This window comes from Lipotes vexillifer, unplaced genomic scaffold (assembly GCF_000442215.2).
Source record: "Lipotes vexillifer unplaced genomic scaffold, Lipotes_vexillifer_v1.1 scaffold185, whole genome shotgun sequence".
In the NCBI taxonomy this organism is placed as follows: Eukaryota; Metazoa; Chordata; class Mammalia; order Artiodactyla; family Lipotidae; genus Lipotes; species Lipotes vexillifer.
In genome coordinates, this window is record NW_006794406.1 from 893858 (window position 1) to 916132 (window position 22275).

Genomic DNA, 22275 nt, shown 5'->3' on the forward strand with positions numbered 1-22275 from the left:
TCTTATAAACTGTAACCTAAAGAGGAACTAGATAACAAGTTAAATTACCAAACACATTTAAAACAGAATTAGTGGTTATTCTGATGAAGGTAATTAGAATATTTATTATTTTGTTTGGTTTTTGACTGAGCCAAGAATTTAGAAATAATGCTATTCATTTCTTCATTTTGTTTCTGTTAAGTTTTAAACTACAAACCTAGCATAATTAGAGAATCCTAATTTACCATCCTGGTTAATAAAAACTGGTATATACATTATTCTCTCTTTTCTTCCCTCCTGCCACATACATAATACGCATGCAGTACAGCAAAAGGACTTAGGAATAAAGCCACCTTTATTGTAATATGTGTGTGGATTTGAAAGTCCCACTTAATCATGAGCCTCTTCTTTCAGAGTTCTAAGACAATTGTGAAATAGACACAAGTGTCATATATGAATGCATTTATTATCAATGTTATTATTGTTAAGGCTGGGTTGGAAAACAAAGCTTTTCCCTGAGACTGCCCCTCCCATCCTGAATTGAACTTATTTGCAGTGGGGTAGAGAACTCTAACCCAGTGCCCCCTCATGGGGCTGGGCAGCTATAGTGGGCTCCCTCCAGGAAGGAGGACAGGGTTTAGGCCTGTGCACTGGCAAATCCCACCAGAAGGAGGGGAAGGGAAGTGAGTGGCACTTGAGCAGACCCCTTTGCCCAGTTGCTTCTCAATTAAGTCGCTCCCCAGGTAGAACAGAATCAGTGAGCCAAGGGACCAACATTTTACCCCCAACACTTTCAAAAGAGAGAAATTCCTTTAAATGACCAGTATAGAAACCTGAGGGAAATGAGAGGTTCTCTTATATGATTTTTAATTCAAAAAACTATTCCTGCTTTTTTGTATAAATGTAAGTTTAATTTTAGTTTAGTATAAATTTAAGTCATCAATGTAAACTGTTAAGATGCCAAGAGAGACTTCTAGTTGACAGCATACATCCCAGACCTGTGTTTAAGGGTATGGTCTTCAGGTGGCCAAGAAGAGAAGAGTGGGCAAATATATATTCATAGCAATGTATAGTTGAGTTTCTAAAGCTCTGACATGTAAAAGCATCTCATTTTGTAAGTGACCTTTTGCCTATCCAGGTATGGATGAAATGCCACCCTCCAGGTGTGGTCCCTCAAGCAGGTCTAGCAATGCCCTCTGCCTGGTCCACACTCCCAGTGTGCTGCTTCCCCACATCCACAACTGTGTGGATTCCCCACTGCTCTTCCCCACCTTTTCTTAGAGACTAGCTTTTATTCCATCTTCAAGCTACAGCTCTAGAAGTGTTACCTGACATTTTCTAGAAATTTCCTGAAATTTCTAGGGCACCTGTGCCTACATCCAAGCATTTCCAGCTGTCCTCTCTTCTTTCTCCAACTCCCTCTCATCACAATATTTAGTGAGTGCCCAGCACATGCTGATAATATGCTAGACACCAGTTAGTTTGGTGGTAATATAGCATTTGTCCCGCCTGAAGCTTTCTGTTGAGCGGGAAAGACGATTAACTAGGGCTACAGTGCACAGTGTGTGAAGTATGGAGAGCCAGGGCCCTGATCTGGCAAGACTGATGGAGTAGAGTAATTATTTGTGAGCCTGTCTCCCGTGCCAGAGTGGAGGCTTTTCACAGGGAGAGAACTGGTTTTACCTTCACTGCCAAGCACTGTTTTGGCACTCAAGAGCTCTTTGTGAAAGCTACAGAAGTAACGTTCACTGTGTTCAGAGAGCTGTTTGATATTGTTGGGTTTAAAACTGATAGAACCAGGCTAAGGCAGATGCCACATTTTGAAAGGTCTGAAATGCTAAAGAGCTTGGACCAGGAATAGGTCACTGAAAGTAGTGTGATTTAAAGACAGTCATTTAAAGACTCTGGGTCAGCATCTATTTATAAAATGGGAGGGGAGTGGCTGTTTGGCTCTAAACAGCCAAAAAAGCAGCTAAGAAAAAGAAGCTTGTTAAAATTCACTTTGATTAGCACTGTGGGTATTTCCTTTTAAGTATTTACAAAAATTAATTTGGAAGGTATATTCCATTTTTCCTAATTTTTCTAGAAAGAAATACTAGCTCTATAAATATCCTCTTTGGAATTTAGTTTCTATCCCTGTAAAATGAGGAGCTAAAACTGACCTATCTTTTTTAGTTCTTACGTTCTATAGTCAAGAAGAAGTGATTCAAAGGGAAATAAGTTTAGCCTTTTGATTTGTGTTAAGATTTCATTTAATTTTTAAAATAGGCCATTTGGTACAAAATTCAAAGGATACAAAAGGCTATATACAAGTGGAAAGTATATCTCACTACCTTCCCTGTCTCTTCATCACTGTTTTTGTGGTTTCTTCAAGAGTGACTAGGTATTTTTAAGTTAAATGTCAGTTAATGAGAAGGTAAGTTTGGTTTTGATCAGTACCAAATGTTACACCACTATTAGGGTAACAAATTATATATAATCTTAAAATTTTCTGTCTACCATTACTTTAATTCCTATATATTCTCAGCAAGGTTTATTTTTGCATAACTCATAATTGTTTTTAAGGTATTTTGATATGTATTATCTAATTTGCTCTAAAGCACCATCTATGGGTATGATTTACAACATTCTACCTTATAAGGCAGAATATAAATGTCATGTTTTCTGCCGTATACGTATTTAGATGCTGTCAAAATGCCAAATGGGATGCTGATAATGGAGTCGTTTTATAAACTGTTACTATGACCTATCCCCACAAAAATCATGAAAATGATCAACTGAGAGTTAAGAATTTGGAGAATGATTGGAAATTATATGCATATGACAAGGGGCACTTATGCCTTATGGCCAGCCCTCAGAGGCAGGCTGCTGGGATTGCCACCCCCATCCCCGGGCACTGAAGGGCTAGGGAGAGCTCCTGCTACAGGCTCATAGGAGTCTAAAGGCTGCAGTGACTACCATTGTTGAAAACAGAATAAAAAGTTCCAAAGAGACACCTACACCACACCTGTATCCACTTATTAAACTGCTGGTAGACTTGAAAGACATAAGACATTTGTTATCCTCTGACTTGCCTTACAAGTTCAGAGGAAAAGAGTGAGTATCTGGTGCCTTGTCCCTATAAATCAGGGGAAGAATGTTTACGTAGCATGCTTAGTCACTAGGGAATCATAATGATGCCTCCCAACAGAAAATTCAAAACTGGAGGTGCTTCAGCTTATTTTCTTGGTCTTTAGCCATTACCACTTTCAATAAAGTAGAAATCCTTTAAACATTACTGTAAGTTTTATCTGCAACATTTTAAAAGATCACCCAGTAAGTGTGGGGGCACTTCCAGGCTCCATTTGGAGTATAGAAATGAGTAAGATACGGTGCTCTCAGTGAGCTTATATTATGGTCATAAGGAATACAACAACCCCCCTTCCAAAATTTATAGAAACACAAAGGGCCTTCATTGAACATACCATAATACAACTCATAAGTGTAACTCATATACTTTATAAATACCTTATAATACAAACTCATATACCCTAAAATTCAAAAATGTCTGCAGCTTTAGAACTTTTTGACAGACTCTGTTTTGGAAGGCCCAGAAATGAGCTCTTCTTTCATCACTGTGTTTTATGAAGTTGAAGAAGGTCATAAACCAACATAATCTATAATACGCATTAATGCCAGGATACATGAAAGCCAATATATTATATAGCCAGACTTGTCTTATTCTCAGGAGAGAATTAAGTGATTGATTATGAAATCTTATTTTGTGCTCTTAAACGACTGAACATTCTTCCCAATTCGTTTAACTGGAGTTATCATTTCGATTTAGAAAACTACTTTATAGGCTCTATTAGATAAAGAATACATCTATCATTTTATATTGGCCACCTTCCAAATAAAGCATGCTCTTCATTTCATTGGACAGTTTCTAACACTATCTTTCATCAGAATAGAAATGGTTTATTTCTCATATTTAAAAATGTTTACTGGAAAGAAAATCATGGAAAGTATGTTTTGCTTGGTTCTTCTATGTTCTAAGGAGCACGTACTTTTAGGTTTTCAAGATGACATGGGTTTAAGATGCATCAACACCTGTGGGGATTGGAGCAGTTGGCTCAGCTCCTCTAAATTCCTGGGTCCACGGTTATTACCCTAATCTGCTCTCAGGCACTGTGTAAATTGAATGTTTGCCATCTTCTTAAGGTGAATTAATTAAAGACAGAGTTTTCTCATCACTAATTTTGGAAGGAAATTAGAGTTTATTTTAAAATACCCAGGAAGGGACTTCCCTGGTGGCACAGTGGTTGGGAGTCCACCTGCCAATGCAGGGGACACGGGTTCAATCCCTGGTCTGGGAGGATCCCACATGCTGCGGAGCAGCTAAGCCCGTGCGCCACAACTACTGAGCCTGTGCTCTAGAGCCTGCAAGCCACAACTACTGAGCCCACGTGCCACAACTACTGAAGCCCACGCACCTAGAGCCCATGTTCCTCAACAAGAGAAGCCACCGCGATGAGAAGCCTGTGCACCACAAGCAAGAGTAGCCCCTGCTCGCCACAACTAGAGAAAGCCTGTGTGCAGCGATGAAGACCCAACACAGCCAAAAAAGCAAACAAAAAAACCACCCAAGAAAATAAAATAGCTGTCTTGGTTTTACAGTGATCCAGTCACAGTGTCTTTATAATACATGACACTGAACTCAAAAACTGAAGGAAAAAACAGTACAAAAGATACTGCATTTCCTGTCTGATGAAGTAAGTTCCACTAGACCATAGTGAAGTTTTCATGTGATCTTGTGAACTCAAATACCTGGCCCTGTGGGGGTGATTCATACGACTAGCATGTGTTAGAGATTCAGTCCTTCCACAGGAGACTTAGTTTCTACAATGGCAGATCACTCTTCTTGCTAAATATGCTTGCATTTGTCAATAGATGCAAGAGGAAGGAGGTAGAAACAGTGTTAAATAGATGAATCAATGAGCTCCCTTTCCACTGCTGAGAAAACAGCTACTAGGGCTCAGATACTGATAGTAGTTAATGAGCATGATGAAGGTGATCTTCAAAGAGAAAGGAAAACCAATGAAACAAAGCAAAACAGAACAAAAAAACTGACACAACTACTACATTTAGTATTCCATAGAGTACTTGTTGAATTTTTCAAAAAGCTTAGAGATGGGTGGAGGGAATACTCTCTGATACTTATATTAGATCTGCAGTGATATTTAGATTAGAATCCATCTCCAGAAAATGAGATTGATTTGGGGGATTCACACGCAGGAAACATCCCTACCTGTCCCTACCAGGTGCTGACTCTGTGCTAAATACATTTAGATAAATCACCCCTTTTAGTTCAGCTTGTATATACCAAACCCCAGCACTACATGAGAACTCAAGACTTTGAGGAGATCCTGAGGCAACCTAGGAACTGCATTTGCTCTTCCAGAACACCTTTTACAGAAATAATAGCAAGGCTACAGGGAGTAGAAGGAATGACAGCTTATACCTATTGAAATGATAGTGGTTCCTTTGGGATAAAAATTGAGGCAAGCCTAATCATGGGTTTAAAAGCAGGAAGTTGGTATCTGGATAGACAGAGATCTAGATAATCCAGTCGCACCTTAAAAGGTGGTATTCTTTAGGTCTTAAAATTTTTCTTATATCTCAGTGAGGAAAAAAATCAAAGATGGTATTAAACCTATATATTTTTTGAGAGTCCTACTTTTTTATTTTGTAAAGAATATAATGTTTGATAAAATGTGGTTATACTTATGTATTACCATGAACTACAATGTACCTGTTTCAGTAATCACTGCCATAATTACATGATTCTGAACGTAATCCCTCCAAGAAAATCATACAAAGCACATTTTTCCTTTGTTAGTATCCACAGAACAAATTAACCAGATGGAAAGCTCTCATCAGCTGTTTTGTTTCATGGGAGAGCAGTGCCATCAGGTCTCAGGAGAATTCTCATTTGACCTCTCTACACAAGACATTCAGCTTCCAACAAACTGGGCTTGTGAATATGTCCCTAGAGACTAATATCAAGCATTCCACCACAATTCTATGATGCTTGTTTTAGGCTATTTTTGATTGATGGCCTGAAGTTATGGCTTTAGTTATCTTTAAAATTGTTTAGTTTTCAAAAGTAGTGTTTGAGGGGTCTAGAAAATAGCCTCCTTCTTCAAAATGAGAACACTTATAATTACACTTTCCATCAAGTCAGGTACACCTACATCCAACTCACTCATGACTTTTCCATTCTAATCTCACTTGATCTGTGGGTGGGATCATAAGCAGCTAATAATGTTCTCATTTCATAGTTAAGGAAAGTAAGTGCCAGAAGGATTACACGGTTTCCGTAGCAATAGTTTCCATGCTCGTGCTTAAGCAACTAGTGCAAAAATCTATAGCCTCTGCTTTCCAGCCCAATATTTTTCTCAGTATGTTATGTCTTGGGTTATAAGCAGAAAACAGATATGGAAGTACACACAGGTCTGTTCAACTCCACCCTCAGAACCAGGAAAAGAAACAAAGGAAAAAACTAAGAGTAGAACTTTACTAGTTATTCCAACTCCATGATATTTTTAAATCTGTGAATCTAAATTTTCCCACTGTACAACATATACTTATTTTGTCTGGCCTAGTTTACAAGACTCTGGAGGACATATTTTTTCATATATCTCATTTAAGTCCACCCAAATTGTCAACTGTGTGTTGAAGTGAGAGAGACACACACAGTACAAAATAACTGTTACCAAATGTGGCAAAAGAAAAAGAGACATATGTATGAACTAATGGGAGCAACATGTGTCGAGAGATCTGAGAAAGCTGCAGAGAGAAAGATTTTTATCTGGACCTTGACCGAGAAGTAGGTGGTCATTGGGGGTGGGGGGGAGGGTGACAAGAAGAAAGTCATTAGAGATAGAAGAAAAGTCACACGTGAAGGCTCAAAGGTGTAAAAAGACATAGTATATTTGAAGAATAGGGAGTCGGTGTGTGTGTATCAGATGATACAGGGTTAGGAAAGGGATGAAGAGACAGTGAGAAAAGTAGACAAAGTAGCAAAGGGTCTCTATGCTAAGTAATGGATTTTATTTTATAGTCAAAGAAGAGCTGTTGGAGGTTTTTCTCCAAGGAAGGGAGATGATCATGAGTCTGAGGAAGATTTTTCTTGCGTATTGTGGAAGATGTTCTGGAACTCCCAGGGAAATTGAACTTATTTAGAGAGCAAAATTCATAGAGTAGAAATGTGCTTGGTTCCACCCAGTATAGGGAGAAACTTTTAATAATATCTTCAGTTCGATGTAAGCCACTATGGTCCATCAGAGATACAAGGAGGGCCTAAACAAAGATTTAAGGAATGCTTCTGAAGTGGAATCAACAGGATATGGTACCCAGTAAATATATGTAGGGGGTACAGGCAGGGAGAGAGGGGAGAATGATTGAAACCACTGCCTTGGCAGACTAGGTGGATTTGCATAAACACACACTGAAGATGGTTTCTATAACTCCTTATAGAGCACAGAGCAATATACTTTCCTCAGTGAGGCTTCCAAAGTGCCCTTGACTGGCCATCAGCCCCTATCTGCCCTCACAGCAACAGTTCAAATTAAAATCCTTAATGGGAAAACTAGCACAGGTAAATTCATTTAGGTACAGTTCAAATTAAGATTCTTCATCCACTCTCCGTCTTCACCCAAGTTCCGTACATCAATCACACAAGTTTCAAAGACGTCAGCATTCTGAACAAACATTTCCCAAGAGCATTTTAATATTCCTTATGCCCTTTAGATTTCAATTCTTTCAGGTTCTTTCCCAGATCTACTTCACAGAATCAATGAAAGACCTGAACGGGCAACTGAAATAGTCATGTAGCACTCTCAGATGAGCAGCAATGTATTTATACAGGCTGAATGAGGCTACTTTGAATAACCAGATGAAAATTAAGCCAGAAGACCCAACAAGCTTTGAATTGGAGAATAGTGCACTTTTATGTATGTGCAAAAGTAGTGATTGTGGCATTGTTTTCACCCATTTAGCACAACTTAAAAATCATGTAGTAGAGATAGAAGTAATCTTAAATACCATTTACTGTATATCCTCTTATCAAGACACATAATCAATTTGATGATTTTATATAGTACTGCCTGCCTCCACATGGAACAAAGAAAGCTATAATCAAATCAATGTAACAACTTATATTTGATATTTAGAATATAGGATATATGGTAATTCAACTCCCTCAAGTAAATAAAATTCCTCAAAACCACACCAACATAGAGACATTATTGGAAACCAGAAGGCCCAAATTATATCCTGGTATGTTTCAATTTCATCATAAAAAGTAAAAGCCCTCTTACTTTTGAAACTTGTAATCTCTGACACGATAGTAAGAAACAGTTCGTGTCTTATTGTAAAGTAACAAGACAAAGATCATACATATTGGAACCATGTTTTGGCTTTGCACACTTTCATGGTAACAGTATTGAAAGAAAGAGAGAAAACTTTGTCTCCTTCTCTCTTTTGCATCCGAAATGGTCACCCTGAGAAATTTACCCTTTGAATCAGCCCACAATTATCCCCATATCTTCGCTGTTTGGACAATAAACTCCATGACCACCATTAGCACACAAAAATATTCTCAGGTTATTACTACATCCATATGGATTACTTCTCTGTTGACAAACATAAGGAAAGAACAGTTTAATATATGTCAATACTACTTCTACTCATTTATCACCCACTCATTTTTTAAACTATTAAAAACAAAACATTACATATATAGAAAATAATGTTTCTAATACATGCAAGGTATAAAAATAATTTGGCTTAAGAATCAAATATTTTCCACATATTTGAAACCCTCTGCAACTTCCTAATCCCAACTAACTCCAGAAGTTAGATAATCTTAAATTGCATCCTAATTCTTGTGTTTATCATCATCATCATGCTTTTTTAAATAGCTTTAATAACATTTATTATGTTTAATAACATGTTACCATATATTTATCATAATTCCTAATAGTCAATTTTGGTTGTTTCTTAACTTTATAAAAATGCAATCATGGTGTGTTTACTATTTTATAACTTACTTAGTTCACTCAGTAGTGAGGTTTACCTGTATTAAGGAGGGCACCTTAATACATCTGTAATTCATCTGTTTTATTGCCATACAGCAGTATGTTATATGACCATACATCTACTTATTTATCTATTTTCCCTCTGATAGACATTCAGGGTCTCCTGCTACTAGGGCTACTATAAACTATGTTGCCATGAACATTCTTTCAGGTGACCTTTGCAAGACTTTATGAGTCACACATTTAGGGGAGAAATTACTGAGTTATATGAAGGATACATATTCAACTTTACAATATAGTGAAAAATTGTTTTTCAGAGTGGTTTATCCATTCATCTTTCATTCTTATTTCAGTGTGTGAGTTCCAGTTGCTCCTTATCCTCACCAACATTTCATATTGTCAGACTTGTTAATTTTTTCTGACCATGAGTACAAATTATTTCATACTGAGTTGAATGAGCTTCCTTTAAAATATCTGTCATTTTAAAATGAAAAATATTTTTCTTATATCTTTTGCCCATTTTTCCATTAGTTTATTTTTAATTCTTACTGATGTTTTATATATTCTGCATTTTAACCCTTTGTCAGTTATATACGTGGCAAATATCATCTATTAATCTGTCATTTTGTGACTTGCTTTTCATTATTAATAGTATCCTTCAATGAGCAATTTTTTAAATTATCAGTCTTTTCTGCATCTGCTAAGTATATTGCTTACTCTTTTATTTGGTAAATGTGGTAAAATACAGTGATTCTCTTCTTAATTTTAAACTAAAATTGCATTCCTGGGATAAACTCAGCTTATCATGATATCAACTTTTTCATATGTCACTGGATTCAATTAGTTATTTTCTGTGCTAAACTTTTTTGTATTTACTGCAAAATTTATTATTATGAGTATGATTGGCCTATAAATTTTTCTCATAATGTTTTTAGATTTTGGTAATCAAAGTTTTAATGGGTTCAAAATTAAGTGGATCATGTTTCTTGTTTTTAATTATTTGGTATAGTTTGTTAATATTGGTGTTATTTCTTCCTAAATCTTGGTAAAATCCACTAGAGAAGCCATGTGGCCTTGTATTTTACTTTATATGTAGGCTTTTAATTTCAAATTCAGTTTCTCTAATAGTTACCAACCAGTTAAAATTTTATATTTCTTCTTGTGTCCGTTTTAATGTTTTACTTATTTTTGAAGTTTCCCATTTTGCCTAAGTGTTCAAATTCTTTAAAGTTGTTCTGTTAATATTTATTCAGATTCACCTACATATTTATAATTTTTGTTGTTTTTCACCCCTTTAAGCTTCAATCTGAGCTCAGTGTCCTTTTCCTTGAAGAACAGTTTGGTATTTACTTTAATATGGGTGTGCTATTGATATATTCAGTTTCTGATTGTCTGAAAATATCTTTTCTTCATCTTTTTCATCAGAAGATATTTTACCTGAGTATAGACTTCTAGGTTGGCTCCCATTTTCTTTCAGCCATTTTATCTTTCCATTGTCTACCTTCCATTTTTTTCTGTTGAGAAGTAGGTAACTTCTCAATTTCTTGTTACTCTGGAAGTAATTTTTTTTTTTTTTTTTTTTGCGATACGCGGGCCTCTCACTGTTGTGGCCTCTCCCGTTGCGGAGCACAGGCTCCGGACGCGCACGCTCAGTAGCCACGGCTCATGGGCGCAGCCGCTCTGCGGCATGTGGGTTCTTCCCGGACCAGGGCACAAACCCATGTCCCCTGCATTGGCAGGCGGACTCTCAACCACTGCGCCACCAGGGAAGCCCTGGAAGTAATATTTTTAACCTACTTTTAAGATGTTATTTATCTTTGATTTTTAGTAGTTTTACCCAGAGGTGCCTAGGTTGTGTGTTTTTAGTCTGGGTGAGGGTCATAGTTTTTGTTTTGTTTTTTAAATTTGTAACATGATGTATTTTGTCAGCTTTAATAGACTGGCCATTATTTCCTCAATAAGAATTCTTCATATTCCCACCAAAATACATAAAACAACTCTTTTTACATGGGGATAATAATATTTGTTGATTAAATGGAATATTAAAAAATAGACTCCTTATTGATTTCCTGTCTGTGGTATATCTACCTTCCAGTCCCTTCTCTCACTATTTCCATTAATTTTCACAAATCTCAGCTCAAAACACTTCACTCATCTATTCTCAATCGTCGGTGGTTATATCTTTTCTGTAGAAAACATATGTTCATCTCTAGCTTGAAACTTAGGCCATTGGTGATCTTGCCCAGCCTACTCTTCCAAACTTGTCCTCCAATTAGTACCTTCTCATGCCCTGCAAGCCACTTCAAATAGATTACTTGCTGTTTTCCATGCAGGCCTCATGTATTCAAGTATAAACATCTTTCCTAATTCTGTTGGTCAGTCTCAAGTGCCCTCCCTCAACATCTTCAGGAGAGGAGAGGTTTACACAGGCTCAGATCCTGAGCTTCAGTTTCTGACAGGTGTAGGATAAAATCCTGGATTTGGCATTTTTATCAGCCAAGTTATCTTGGCTTCTCTAAGTTTCTTCATCTGTCAAACTGGGATATTAATAATAGACCCATCCTACAGGATTGTTGTGAGGATTAAAAGAGAGAATCTACACAAAGTGGTTAACACAGTACATGGCTCTCAGGAAACACACGGGAGCATTAGAACTCACTGTTAGTATTTTTAACAATTCCTTCAAGGATGGTAGAGGCTGCCCTTTGCCCACCACAGCACTCATTCTGCCCTGTAATCCAGAGGTCAGGAACCTGCTGCCACCGCTGATACCACTACCACGACTACCTCTCACAACCCGAAAACAAGTCCCTGGACCCTGGAAAACCTGAGTCCAGGCATTCTGAATGGGGGAAACCACTCACATTTCTACGACCCAGCCTGCCAGCAGCAACAGCAGCAGGAAGTATCACTCCCACCTTCCAATGTACACACACCTGTTAGGAGGTAGCAGAGCCAAATCTGCATCCTCAACACTAGCCGTAAGAGGGTCCAGGAGATGTCTTTAGCTGCCTGACCTCTCCAACTAGGAGAAGGATAGAGCCAGGGCTGGGAGAGCCAACCCATGACAGCTACCACACGATCCACTCAAATGCCATTTTCTCTAAGTTGTTCTGGAATTTTTCCCAGCTAAAAGTAATTTCCTTCCTCCCTCTCTTAACTGGGAGCTGAAAAATACTTATTCTCACTCTCTACCCCCAGAAATCCCAATTTAATTGGTTTCGAATAGGAGTGCACTTTGGAAATTTAAAAAATTCTAACATGCACTGTGTTTAGAACCATTGCTCTAAATTATTATAACCTTTCATTTCTCCTTATCACTTCCAAACCTTTGTTTAGTTATTTATAAAATGTCCATACTCTTCCTACTGGATTATAAGGTCTCTGAGGATGGGATTTGAGTCTAGTCTATTTTTATGTCCTTCATAACTTCTAGCAGATTACTGTGCAAAAAAACCCATATTTACCTGTTTATAGAATGAATGAATGGTGTGTGATGCCTTGCAAACCAAAGCATATTAAAGATACCCTGTATAGCCTCAAGTACTTGCCTCTCTCCTACTTGATATTCTCTCAACTATACTTTTTGGGAATCTGTTCAGCATAATAAAAATATAAGTGAGTATATTGCTCACAGCATTAAACTTCTAATCATTAACTCACCACATAACATAATGACACAAAATTATTCCTAGTTTTAAAAATAACATGTAAGAAACAGCATTCTCAGCTACAGAAGTTAGGACCAATAAACTCACATGCTTTTAGGTAGAAATCTAAAATCTAAGGGAGATAATTGGAAAAAGATAGCCAAGTGCATTCATGACATTGGACTTCTGAGCTATTTATCTTATCTTCATAGGTTCTTTGATATATCGGTGTACCTCTAAATCAGTCTTCCAAAACTCCAGTATGCAATGATAAAAATTCTGTGCTTAAACTGTTGCATAATTGCAGAATCACTTTGACAGAAGTTTGGCAAGAATATAATCTAATCCTTTTGAAAAGTTTGACAAGAATGTCTAATTGATATTGATACTAATGTTTCTAAGTTCATGCCAGGAAAAGTTAAATGCTATTCAATTGGGATACTATTAAAATTTCTTATGACTCATAATTATAAATCAGCTATATTTAAGGATTTTAAATCTTTGAAAGCAAACATTTTTCAATATCTTTGCCAAATTAACCCTCAGATGGGGGCTCCTGAGATGAGAATCATACAGTCCCTATCCCCTTTCCTACAGTTTTACCTGTTAGAAAACGATTAAAAACTAGCCATTTGGTCTGCTCTTGAGGACACTAGTTATTCTCTGATTATTCAAAAATATTAATGTAAGGGACAAAGAAGAGGGGGGAAAAAAGAGATAAAGGCCAAAAAAAAAGTACAGAATGATGTTTAGGAGCGAATGAGGTGGTAAAATGTGACCCAGTTGGAAAAATTCATACTCTTGCCTCTTTTGCCTGCCCTCACACCACTTAGAACTGCTTTTATTAAAGGTCCAAATAGCTTTGAAAAGCTTTAAATAGTTTCAAGGTCTTCCTTTATCCTGAATGGACCCGGGTGAAAATCTGCTGGCCAGACTCCCCGTTCCCCAACTTCGGATGTAATCCTGTGCCATTCTCCCATCTGTCTTTTCCCCTTCCTTCCTTCCTAACAGACTTGCAAAAGCTTAACTTCCTTCAAATCTTCTTAGAAAGGCCTCCCTTTACTGTAGCTCCTCACCCCTTTCTATTAGTTGCTAAGAATTCTATATGGTTCTAGTGGAATGTGTATCATATTTATGGTTATAACACCTCTAAGAAACTCTATATAGATGTATTCATATACCCATAGTTAAATGATAGACTTTATGAAAATGAGGACTGAATTTTTTAGTGTACTTTCCCCAACTAAGAATAAGAGCACACACGTTCAGTTTGTTCCTTATCTCAAATTATATTCACTATTACCAAGGTAAGAGCTAAGAGAATCCAGACTTCTTGAGGGCAGGGACTTCGACTATTACAGAGTAGACATTTAACACATGTTGACCTGGACCAAATGCCTACTTCCACTGTATAACTACAAAATGCAAAATTACATAGTTCTGAGATACTGAACTGACTCTTCTCACCCTCCCCAACTCCCTGACTTTGCTTTTAAAAAACAGATGGAATAAGATGTACTTTCTTCTTTAAAAAACTGGAGAAGATAGGGTCAATTTTGTTAAGAATTTTTATGGAGCAAGGCCTATTATGTGATTAGAATGGGGATGGAGCAGGATCTTCTTGTACTTACATTTAGACAAGTATTTATATTCACTGATATATATTTCTATATCAATATTTATATTATAAAATAAATATTTATTTAGGTATTTAGATTTTAGATATTTAGACTTCTGATCACCAAATGAGGGACAGGTATTATAATGTTGCATTTAGAGTGTTGTTTAAAATAAAAACTTGAAATTCTACCAGTTTTGTGATACCTTTGGTGTTTCTTCATTTTATAATATACTAAAAGCCTCACAAAATGGAAGTAGTCTGGGAGTTCCTAAGTTCTGAGAGGCTGTGCTTCATGGTGCTATTATATACATCTAAAACTAAAGAAATATTAACAATGAAAATGGTATTTTCCATATTAAGTGAAGAAAGTTAAAGGTACATACCGTATTTCACTATTAAGAGATAAACACTTGATCACTGTAAACGTGAATAAAATTTGCATTTTTATAGATAGCCAGTGGGAAGCAGCCGCATGGCACAGGGAAACTGGCTCGGTTCTTTGTGGCTGTCTGGAGGGGTGGGATAGGGAGGGTGGGAGGGAGGGAGACAAAGAGGGAAGAGATATGGGAACATATATATATGTATAACTGACTCACTCTGTTATAAAGCAGAAACTAACACACCATTGTAAAGCAATTATACCCCAATAAAGATGTTAAAAAAAAAAAAAAAATTTGCATTTTTAAATCTTTCAGGGGATTTAGATCTATTTCCTCCAGTTTCCAAGCTCTCAGCAATCCTTTTAGTGTGTTTGTATTCACTAAAAAGGGACATTTCTGTGGAATTAATCAAATAGGGAATTCAGTGTTCCCTGCAGATAATTTTGGCATGTTCCCCTGGGAACTTCTAGTCTGAATTTTCATCTTTCCTGGGAAAAGACACATATATTCTAAATCCTTAGTCTTTTCTTTGTTAGTAAAGATCTGCTATAAACAGAATTAATGATAATGTACATTCAGCAAGACACTGCTGGAAACTTCATCATTAAAATAAAAGGTGGTGGGCTTCCCTGGTGGCGCAGTGGTTGAGAGTCCGCCTGCCGATGCAGGGGATGCGGGTTCATGCCACGGTCCGGGAGGATCCCACATGCCGTGGAGCGGCTGGGCCCGTGAGCCCTGTCCGCTGGGCTTGAGCGTCCGGAGCCTGTGCTCTGCGGCGGGAGGGGCCGCAGCGATGAGAGGCCCGCGTACCGCAAAAATAAATAAATAAATAATTTTTAAAAATTAAAAAAGATTAAATAAAAAAATAAAAGGTGGCAAAATATGTGAGAATGCAATTTGAATGTAGTAAATAAAAGCTGGCATTAAAAATGCTGTAAAAATCATTACAATAATTAATTGATTTTCTGATTTTGCTAAAATTAAAAAAACAAATTTCTGATGTGGAGAATTAGAAAATATTCATAGCTCCCAATATATTTATTTTCCAAGAAAATCAGTGGTACTATTTTTGGTGACAATGAAAAACTTGTGTTTGATGCCTATTAAACCCTTTTGAAACCCACGTGTTTTGTTTTTTAATGGTTTTCCTAAACTTACAAAATAACTAGAATTCTTATCCTGACCTTGGCTTTATGTTTTTCATTCTATAAAACGCTGCTGTTATTCTTCCTTCTGTGTACATGTTAGTTTAGCCCTAAAACCTGAAGAATCCGATAGCTCTTTTCCACCACTGATGGTTTTAACTGCATGTCCACATCTGGAAAATTGCTCAGTGGCAGTCACAAAGACCTAACACTTGGACTGAATCCTCACTGCTGAGGAGTTTTATTTGACCAGCTAAGTGTGGGGCATTTAAGTGGAGATGTCCAGGAGGCAAATGAAGAACAGGCTAAAGCTAGAGATTTAAGTCAACAGTATATTTAGGGAGGTTGAAGCCACAGGTAAGGAGGACGTCCCAAGGGAGAGTCTATGGTACAGGAAGACCTTAGGACTAATGTGCAGAACCCTCATTAGGTACCCGACAAAGAATTGGGAAATAAAAGGATGGCGGGGAAAATGACAATGTACTTGATTAGTAATTTCTATTTCTGTTAGAGCAAAAAAAGACTGTTGTTATTCCCATGGAACTCCACCTCCAGCACTCTCCAAGACAGTAAGTGATGACAGTTAGTGAAAGCTCTATCGACAGTTCATATTTATATCCTTGAGGTGAAACCATCCTATTTCAACACATATTACATTCTCATCGAATTCCACATTAGTGAATGAGGAATACAAGATGTTTTTTCACACTCTGGCTGCTGGTTTAATGCATTTTGCTAGTAAAACACACAGGAACTGCCAAGATGGGAGAGTAGCCTTTTCTAAATCACTCCAAGTGTCACCATGACTACAGCATATTTCCTAAATTGGTGGGTGTTCATATAAGAAAATATAAATCTATTCAAGTGCTTGACTCATGTTGTATTGAGGCTTTATAATTTATCTTATCAAAAATTTTTGCCTTTATATATGTAAATTATTTTTTTATTCATAGGATTAAGCCAAAATGACAACTGCTCAATTTGACTGTCAATACTGCATGGCATCACTTCTTGGGAAGTATGTACTAAAGGATGACAATCCATACTGTGTTACTGGTTATGATCGTATCTTTTCTAACTATTGTGAGGAGTGCAAAGAACCAATCGAATCAGATTCCAAGGTAGGTCTTACCTCAGTTCACAGAATTATTGCATATGAACAGCAGACAAGTGCTTTGGAATGCCTGTTTTTCTTTAGTGTTGACTGTTAATACTCTAATGCTCTGCTACTAGATAAAAGGATTTTCAAAGCTATCATCAATCAAGTTCCAGGCTCTATGCTCAGCACTGTGAAACATAAGATACACTTTAATCCTTACAATGATCTTAGTAGATAGTTCAGGATGCTAAAGATTAAAGAAGTTATCTGCCCAAAGTTACACAGCTGAAATGTTATTTCTAGAATGATAAGAGTATAAGTGAATAACTATATAAATAATTGGAGCCGTAAAGATTCAAAAACCTGTATCTTCTCACTTCACATTAGCCTCATCTTCATTAAACCATTGTGCGCTGATACCTCTCACACATACACCCATTCATCCCAGAATGCACATTATTATATTTTTTTCTCCTTTTTTGGGGGGGGGAGCCGGGGAGGTCTTTGTTTTAGTTAACTAGTGTTGAGATTTTGTTTAGGTAAATCTCAAACAGTAATAGGATGTTACAACCTAAAAATAAAAATCATTCTATGAAAAACTTTTCTTATAGTTTATAAAAGGAAGGTAGAGGAAATTTGAAGAAACAGGAGAGTGAGTACACTTATTTTCCATCTGTCTTTTGTGACCAACCAAGGAAGCCCCAAGCTCTAGTTCTTAATTGCCCCAGAGAGTCTCCTCTCTGTGGGTAATAGTATCAATAACAACATGCCCTCAAGCTACCAGCACCACCTACTGGCACCAGAGTCCCAGGAGTGTTTAGCATTGTTTTATAAAATGGCCTGTTTCTTCGCAAACATACTTAATTAACTTTTATTTACCGTCTCAAAGGAACTTTGTTACAGAGGTCATCACTGGCATGAAGGATGCTTCAATTACGCCAAATGCAACCAGCCTTTGGTGGAAAAGCCTTTTGCTGCCAAGGATGAGTGCATGCTGTGCTCTGAGTACTCTTCTAACGAGTGCTCCTCCAAGTGCTTCCATTGTAAGAAGACCATCATGCCTGGTAAGATCACAAGGCACTTCTGGTCTATAACTGAACCTGCAATGCTTTGAATTAAACCCAAGCACAGGAAGAGTGTAGTACATTAGTCGCCCCCTTATCCATGGTTTCACTTTCCATGGTTAAAATTACCCGAGGCTAGGGCTTCCCTGGTGGCGCAGTGGTTGAGAGTCCGCCTGCCGATGCAGGGGACACGGATTCTTGCCCTGGTCCGGGAAGATCCCACATGCCGCGGAGCGGCTCGGCCCGTGAGCCATGGCCGCTGAGCCTGCGCGTCCGGAGCCTGTGCTCCACAACGGAAGAGGCCACAACAGTGAGAGGCCCGCGTACCGCAAACAAACAAACAAAAATTACCCGAGAACAAAAGTATTGTCTGAAAATATTAAGTGGAAAATTCCAGCAGTAAAAGTTTCTTAAGTTTTAAACTGTGTGCTCTTCTAAGTAGTGTGATGAAATCCCCCTCCATCCTGCCCATGACGTGAATCATCTCTTTGTCCAGAGCATCCTGGCCAGTAGTCACTTAATAACCATCTTAGTTATCAGATCAGACTGTTGCTGTATTGCAGTGCTTGTGTTCAAGAAACCCTTATTTTAGTTAATAATGGCCTCAAAGTGCAAGAGTAGTGATGCTGGCCATTCAGGTATGCCAAAGAAAAGCCATAAAGTTCTTCCTTTAAATGAAAAGGAAGTTGTCAACTTAATAAGGAAAGAAATTGTATGCTGAGGTTGCTAAGATCTAACGTAAGAACAAATTTTCCATCCATGAAATTGTGAAGGAGGAAAAAGAAATTCGTGCTAGTTTTGCACCTCCAACTGCAAAAGTTACGGCCACGGAGCATGATAGGTGCTTGGTTAAGATGGAAAAGGCATTAAACTTGTACAATAAGATATTTTGAGAGAGAGACCACATTCACATAACTTTTATTACAGTATACTGTTATAACTGTTCTATTTTATTATGTTTTGTTGTTAATCTCTTGCAATGCCTAATTTATAAATAAACTTTAACATAGGTCTGTATGTATGGGAAAAAAACATAGTATATATATATAGGGTTCGGTATTGTCTGCAGTGTCATATGTCCACTGTGGGTCATGGGAGGTATCCCTCACAGATAAAGGGGGGGGACTATACTATACAAAACCCTGCTTTGCAGAAAGACATCTTTCTCCTATCTCTTTATCTCATTTAGTGTACTTTAGACATGAAAAGATTATTCTTTCTGTCTCCAATGGGCAAAGTACTGTCTTTTGTGTTTTTTCATAAACCTAATTCATAGAAACATTTTGAACCAGAAACTGAGCCATGGAATAAAGATAAAATCTATACCAATAAATAATACTAACACTGCACTAAACACCCTGTCCTAGGCAGAACCAATAGCATCAGAAAACATAATCCATCATAGGAGAATGGGACCAATCATCATTTTGTAGCTCAACACAAACTGGTGTGAAGGTCAGTCATCTTTATTTTCTCTCAGGGAAAACAAGGATCCAAGTAAATTGTTACACCTTTAGGCAAGTACTAATTCTCTGTTTTGATCCTCTTCTCAATCCCTATGGACAGCAGCATACGAACAATTCTCTCTCATTTTCTTATTATAGGTTCAAAGATTTTCTAGGAGACCATAACTACACAACATCAGTCTCAGGAGTTTGTGCCTTGGGCATTCCTAATATCCCTGTAATGCTTATTATGTCCCAGTTTATCTGAAGCATGTGCAGCCTTTCAGAGTCTACATTTATAGTACTTTCACATCTCAAAACTGTGAAACAGCCCAAGAGTTTCCAGCCAAAGAGTGATTCATCTTCATCGTGGCTGAACTCTATTGACCTCTTTTTTCAGATAAATGTTTTGGAAACCAGTAAACACTATTTTTTCTATATGGATGATTGCTTTTTTCACCTTAACTTTAGTATATATTTTAAGTAATTTGACATATTATTGCTTAAAAGAACAATTATGCTTGATTTGTACTAATAGGTTCTTACTTTGGGGGTACAGGCTCCCGGAAAACGAAATTTAAGGGAAACTACTGGCATGAAACCTGCCTTGTGTGCGAGCACTGCCGACAGCCAATAGGAACTAAACCTTTGATTTCCACAGAGGGTAGCAATTATTGTGTGCCGTGTTTTGAGATGGTGTTTGCTCACTACTGCAGCTTTTGTAAGAAGGTAAATATCTAAAGAGGATGCAGCTTGTGAAATCTTCCAAACCATCGCTTTTTAGCGGCATTATATGTTTGCAGTGAACTGATACTATCATGTTATATCCATCTTTGCACATTCATGTTAATTTTGAATTTCAACATGTTCGAAAGCACTACCTGTCACAGTGAGGAGGCCCATCTATTTTTATCACCATAAAATTCCACCCAGAACATGAATTTAATGTTCCAAAGGCTTAAGTGATTTGATATTCCAGTTCCATTCACTGCTGTTCAGGCAAGATTTCAAATATCCTGGTAGAGGGCCCACGTCTCTCTTTGAATAAAAAATATTTCTTAGAAAAGTTTTGATCCATTTAATTTCAGAGAGATATGGATTTGTCTCACAGAGTGACTAAGGGAACCAATTTAAACAGGATATTTCACTCCTCACATCATGTCCAAGCGATATAAATGTCTTCTAAGCTTGAAGCTTTTATATTTCTAAAGAGTAGATAAAAAACAGAACTACCATATGACCCAGCAATCCCACTACCAGGCATATACCTTGAGAAAACCATAATTCAAAAAGAGACATGCACCACAATATTCACTGCAGCACTATTTACAATAGCCATGACATGGAACCAACCTAAGTGTCCATCAACAGATGAATGGATAAAGACGATATGGCATATATATACAATGGAATATTACTCAGCCATAAAAAGAAACGAAATTCTTATTTGTAGTGAGGTGGATGGACACAGAGTCTGTCATACAGAGTGAAGGAAGTCAGATAAAGAAAAACAAATACTGTATGCTAACACATATATATGGAATCCAAGAAAAAATGGTTCTGATGAACCTAGCGGCAGGACAGGAATAAAAACGCAGACATAGAGAATGGACTTGAGGACACAGGGAGGGGGAAGGGTAAGCTGGGACAAAGTGAGAGAGTGGCATGGACATATACACACTACCAAATGTAAAGTAGATAGCTAGTGGGAAGCAGCCGCATAGCACAGGAGATCAGCTTGGTGCTTTGTGACCACCTAGAGGGGTGGGATAGGGAGGGTGGGAGGGAGGCTCAAGAGGGAGGGGATATGGGGATATATGTACACGTATAGCTGATTCACTTTGTTATACAGCAGAAACTAACACACCATTGTAAAGCAATTATATCCCAATAAAGATGTTAGAAAAAAAAAAGAGTGGATAGATAAGAGAGTGACACTCAAGAGACTGACAAGATCTTTAGGGAAATTCATTAGACAGAAAGACAGAAGGATGACTTAAGAACTGCAAGTGGTTTCCTTCACCTCCAGCTCCAGAGCTCCATGCAGGGCCTTTCAACTTGGACACCCATTCAAAACATATTTTCCAAGAGGAAAAAAAGTCATTTTTTTTCAAGTAAACATGGTCCAATTCTTTTTGTATCCTCTAAGCTTTTACGTGAAAGTCACTCATCTCTATCACCTTGATAAAGTCCGTCTGTATTCCATAAATATGTATCGATGTTCTCAAAGAAATTCTTGACCTGTGAGGCATCATAAGTTTCAAATAACCCTGTAACTTGTGATGAGAAAGCTTGAATCATGAAAACATATTGGATAAGTCCAGTGGTTTCTAAACATTTTTGACCTACAGGCTACTCTGGCAGGTCTCTTAAGACCATTTGCATACGTGCATCTGAAGTGTCATTGCCACTTTCTACAAATGCATGTACAAACATACACACACTCAATGATTTTCCACATATATTTAAAATACTGGCACTGCCTTTGAAGAGGCATCAATCAACTCCTATGTTATAATTATTAACTTACACTGTCATGATGGCTGAAAATTACAGTTGAAAGTAACATGCTACAAAACCATCTTACACCCGAAGACTTCCAACAACTTAGAAAATGACTTTACAAGAAACAGTCAGGGGCTTCCCTGGTGGCGCAGTGGTTGAGAGTCCTCCTGCCGATGCAGGGGGCGTGGGTTCGTGCCCCGGTCCGGGAGGATCCCACGTGCCGCGGAGCGGCTGGGCCCGTGAGCCATGGCTGCTGGGCCTGCGCGTCCGGAGCCTGTGCTCCGCAACGGGAGAGGCCACAGTGGTG

The 22275-nt window shown here is 37.7% G+C and overlaps 1 protein-coding gene across 3 annotated transcripts in view; it reads left to right on the plus strand.

The window, feature by feature from the left end:
* Positions 1-22275, plus strand: part of FHL5 (four and a half LIM domains 5) — a 37783-nt gene that overhangs the window by 7755 nt on the left and 7753 nt on the right. For 2 of the 3 annotated variants that reach the window (XM_007467185.1, XM_007467186.1), the window contains exons 2-4: positions 16809-16976; positions 17844-18018; positions 20023-20192. In XM_007467185.1, the coding sequence (XP_007467247.1) occupies positions 16821-16976; positions 17844-18018; positions 20023-20192 (501 nt within the window). In that variant the 5' untranslated portion in view covers positions 16809-16820. Of the gene's footprint in view, positions 1-2952; positions 2961-16808; positions 16977-17843; positions 18019-20022; positions 20193-22275 lie in introns of all 3 variants that reach the window. The other variant, XM_007467187.1, reaches the window with a different exon arrangement.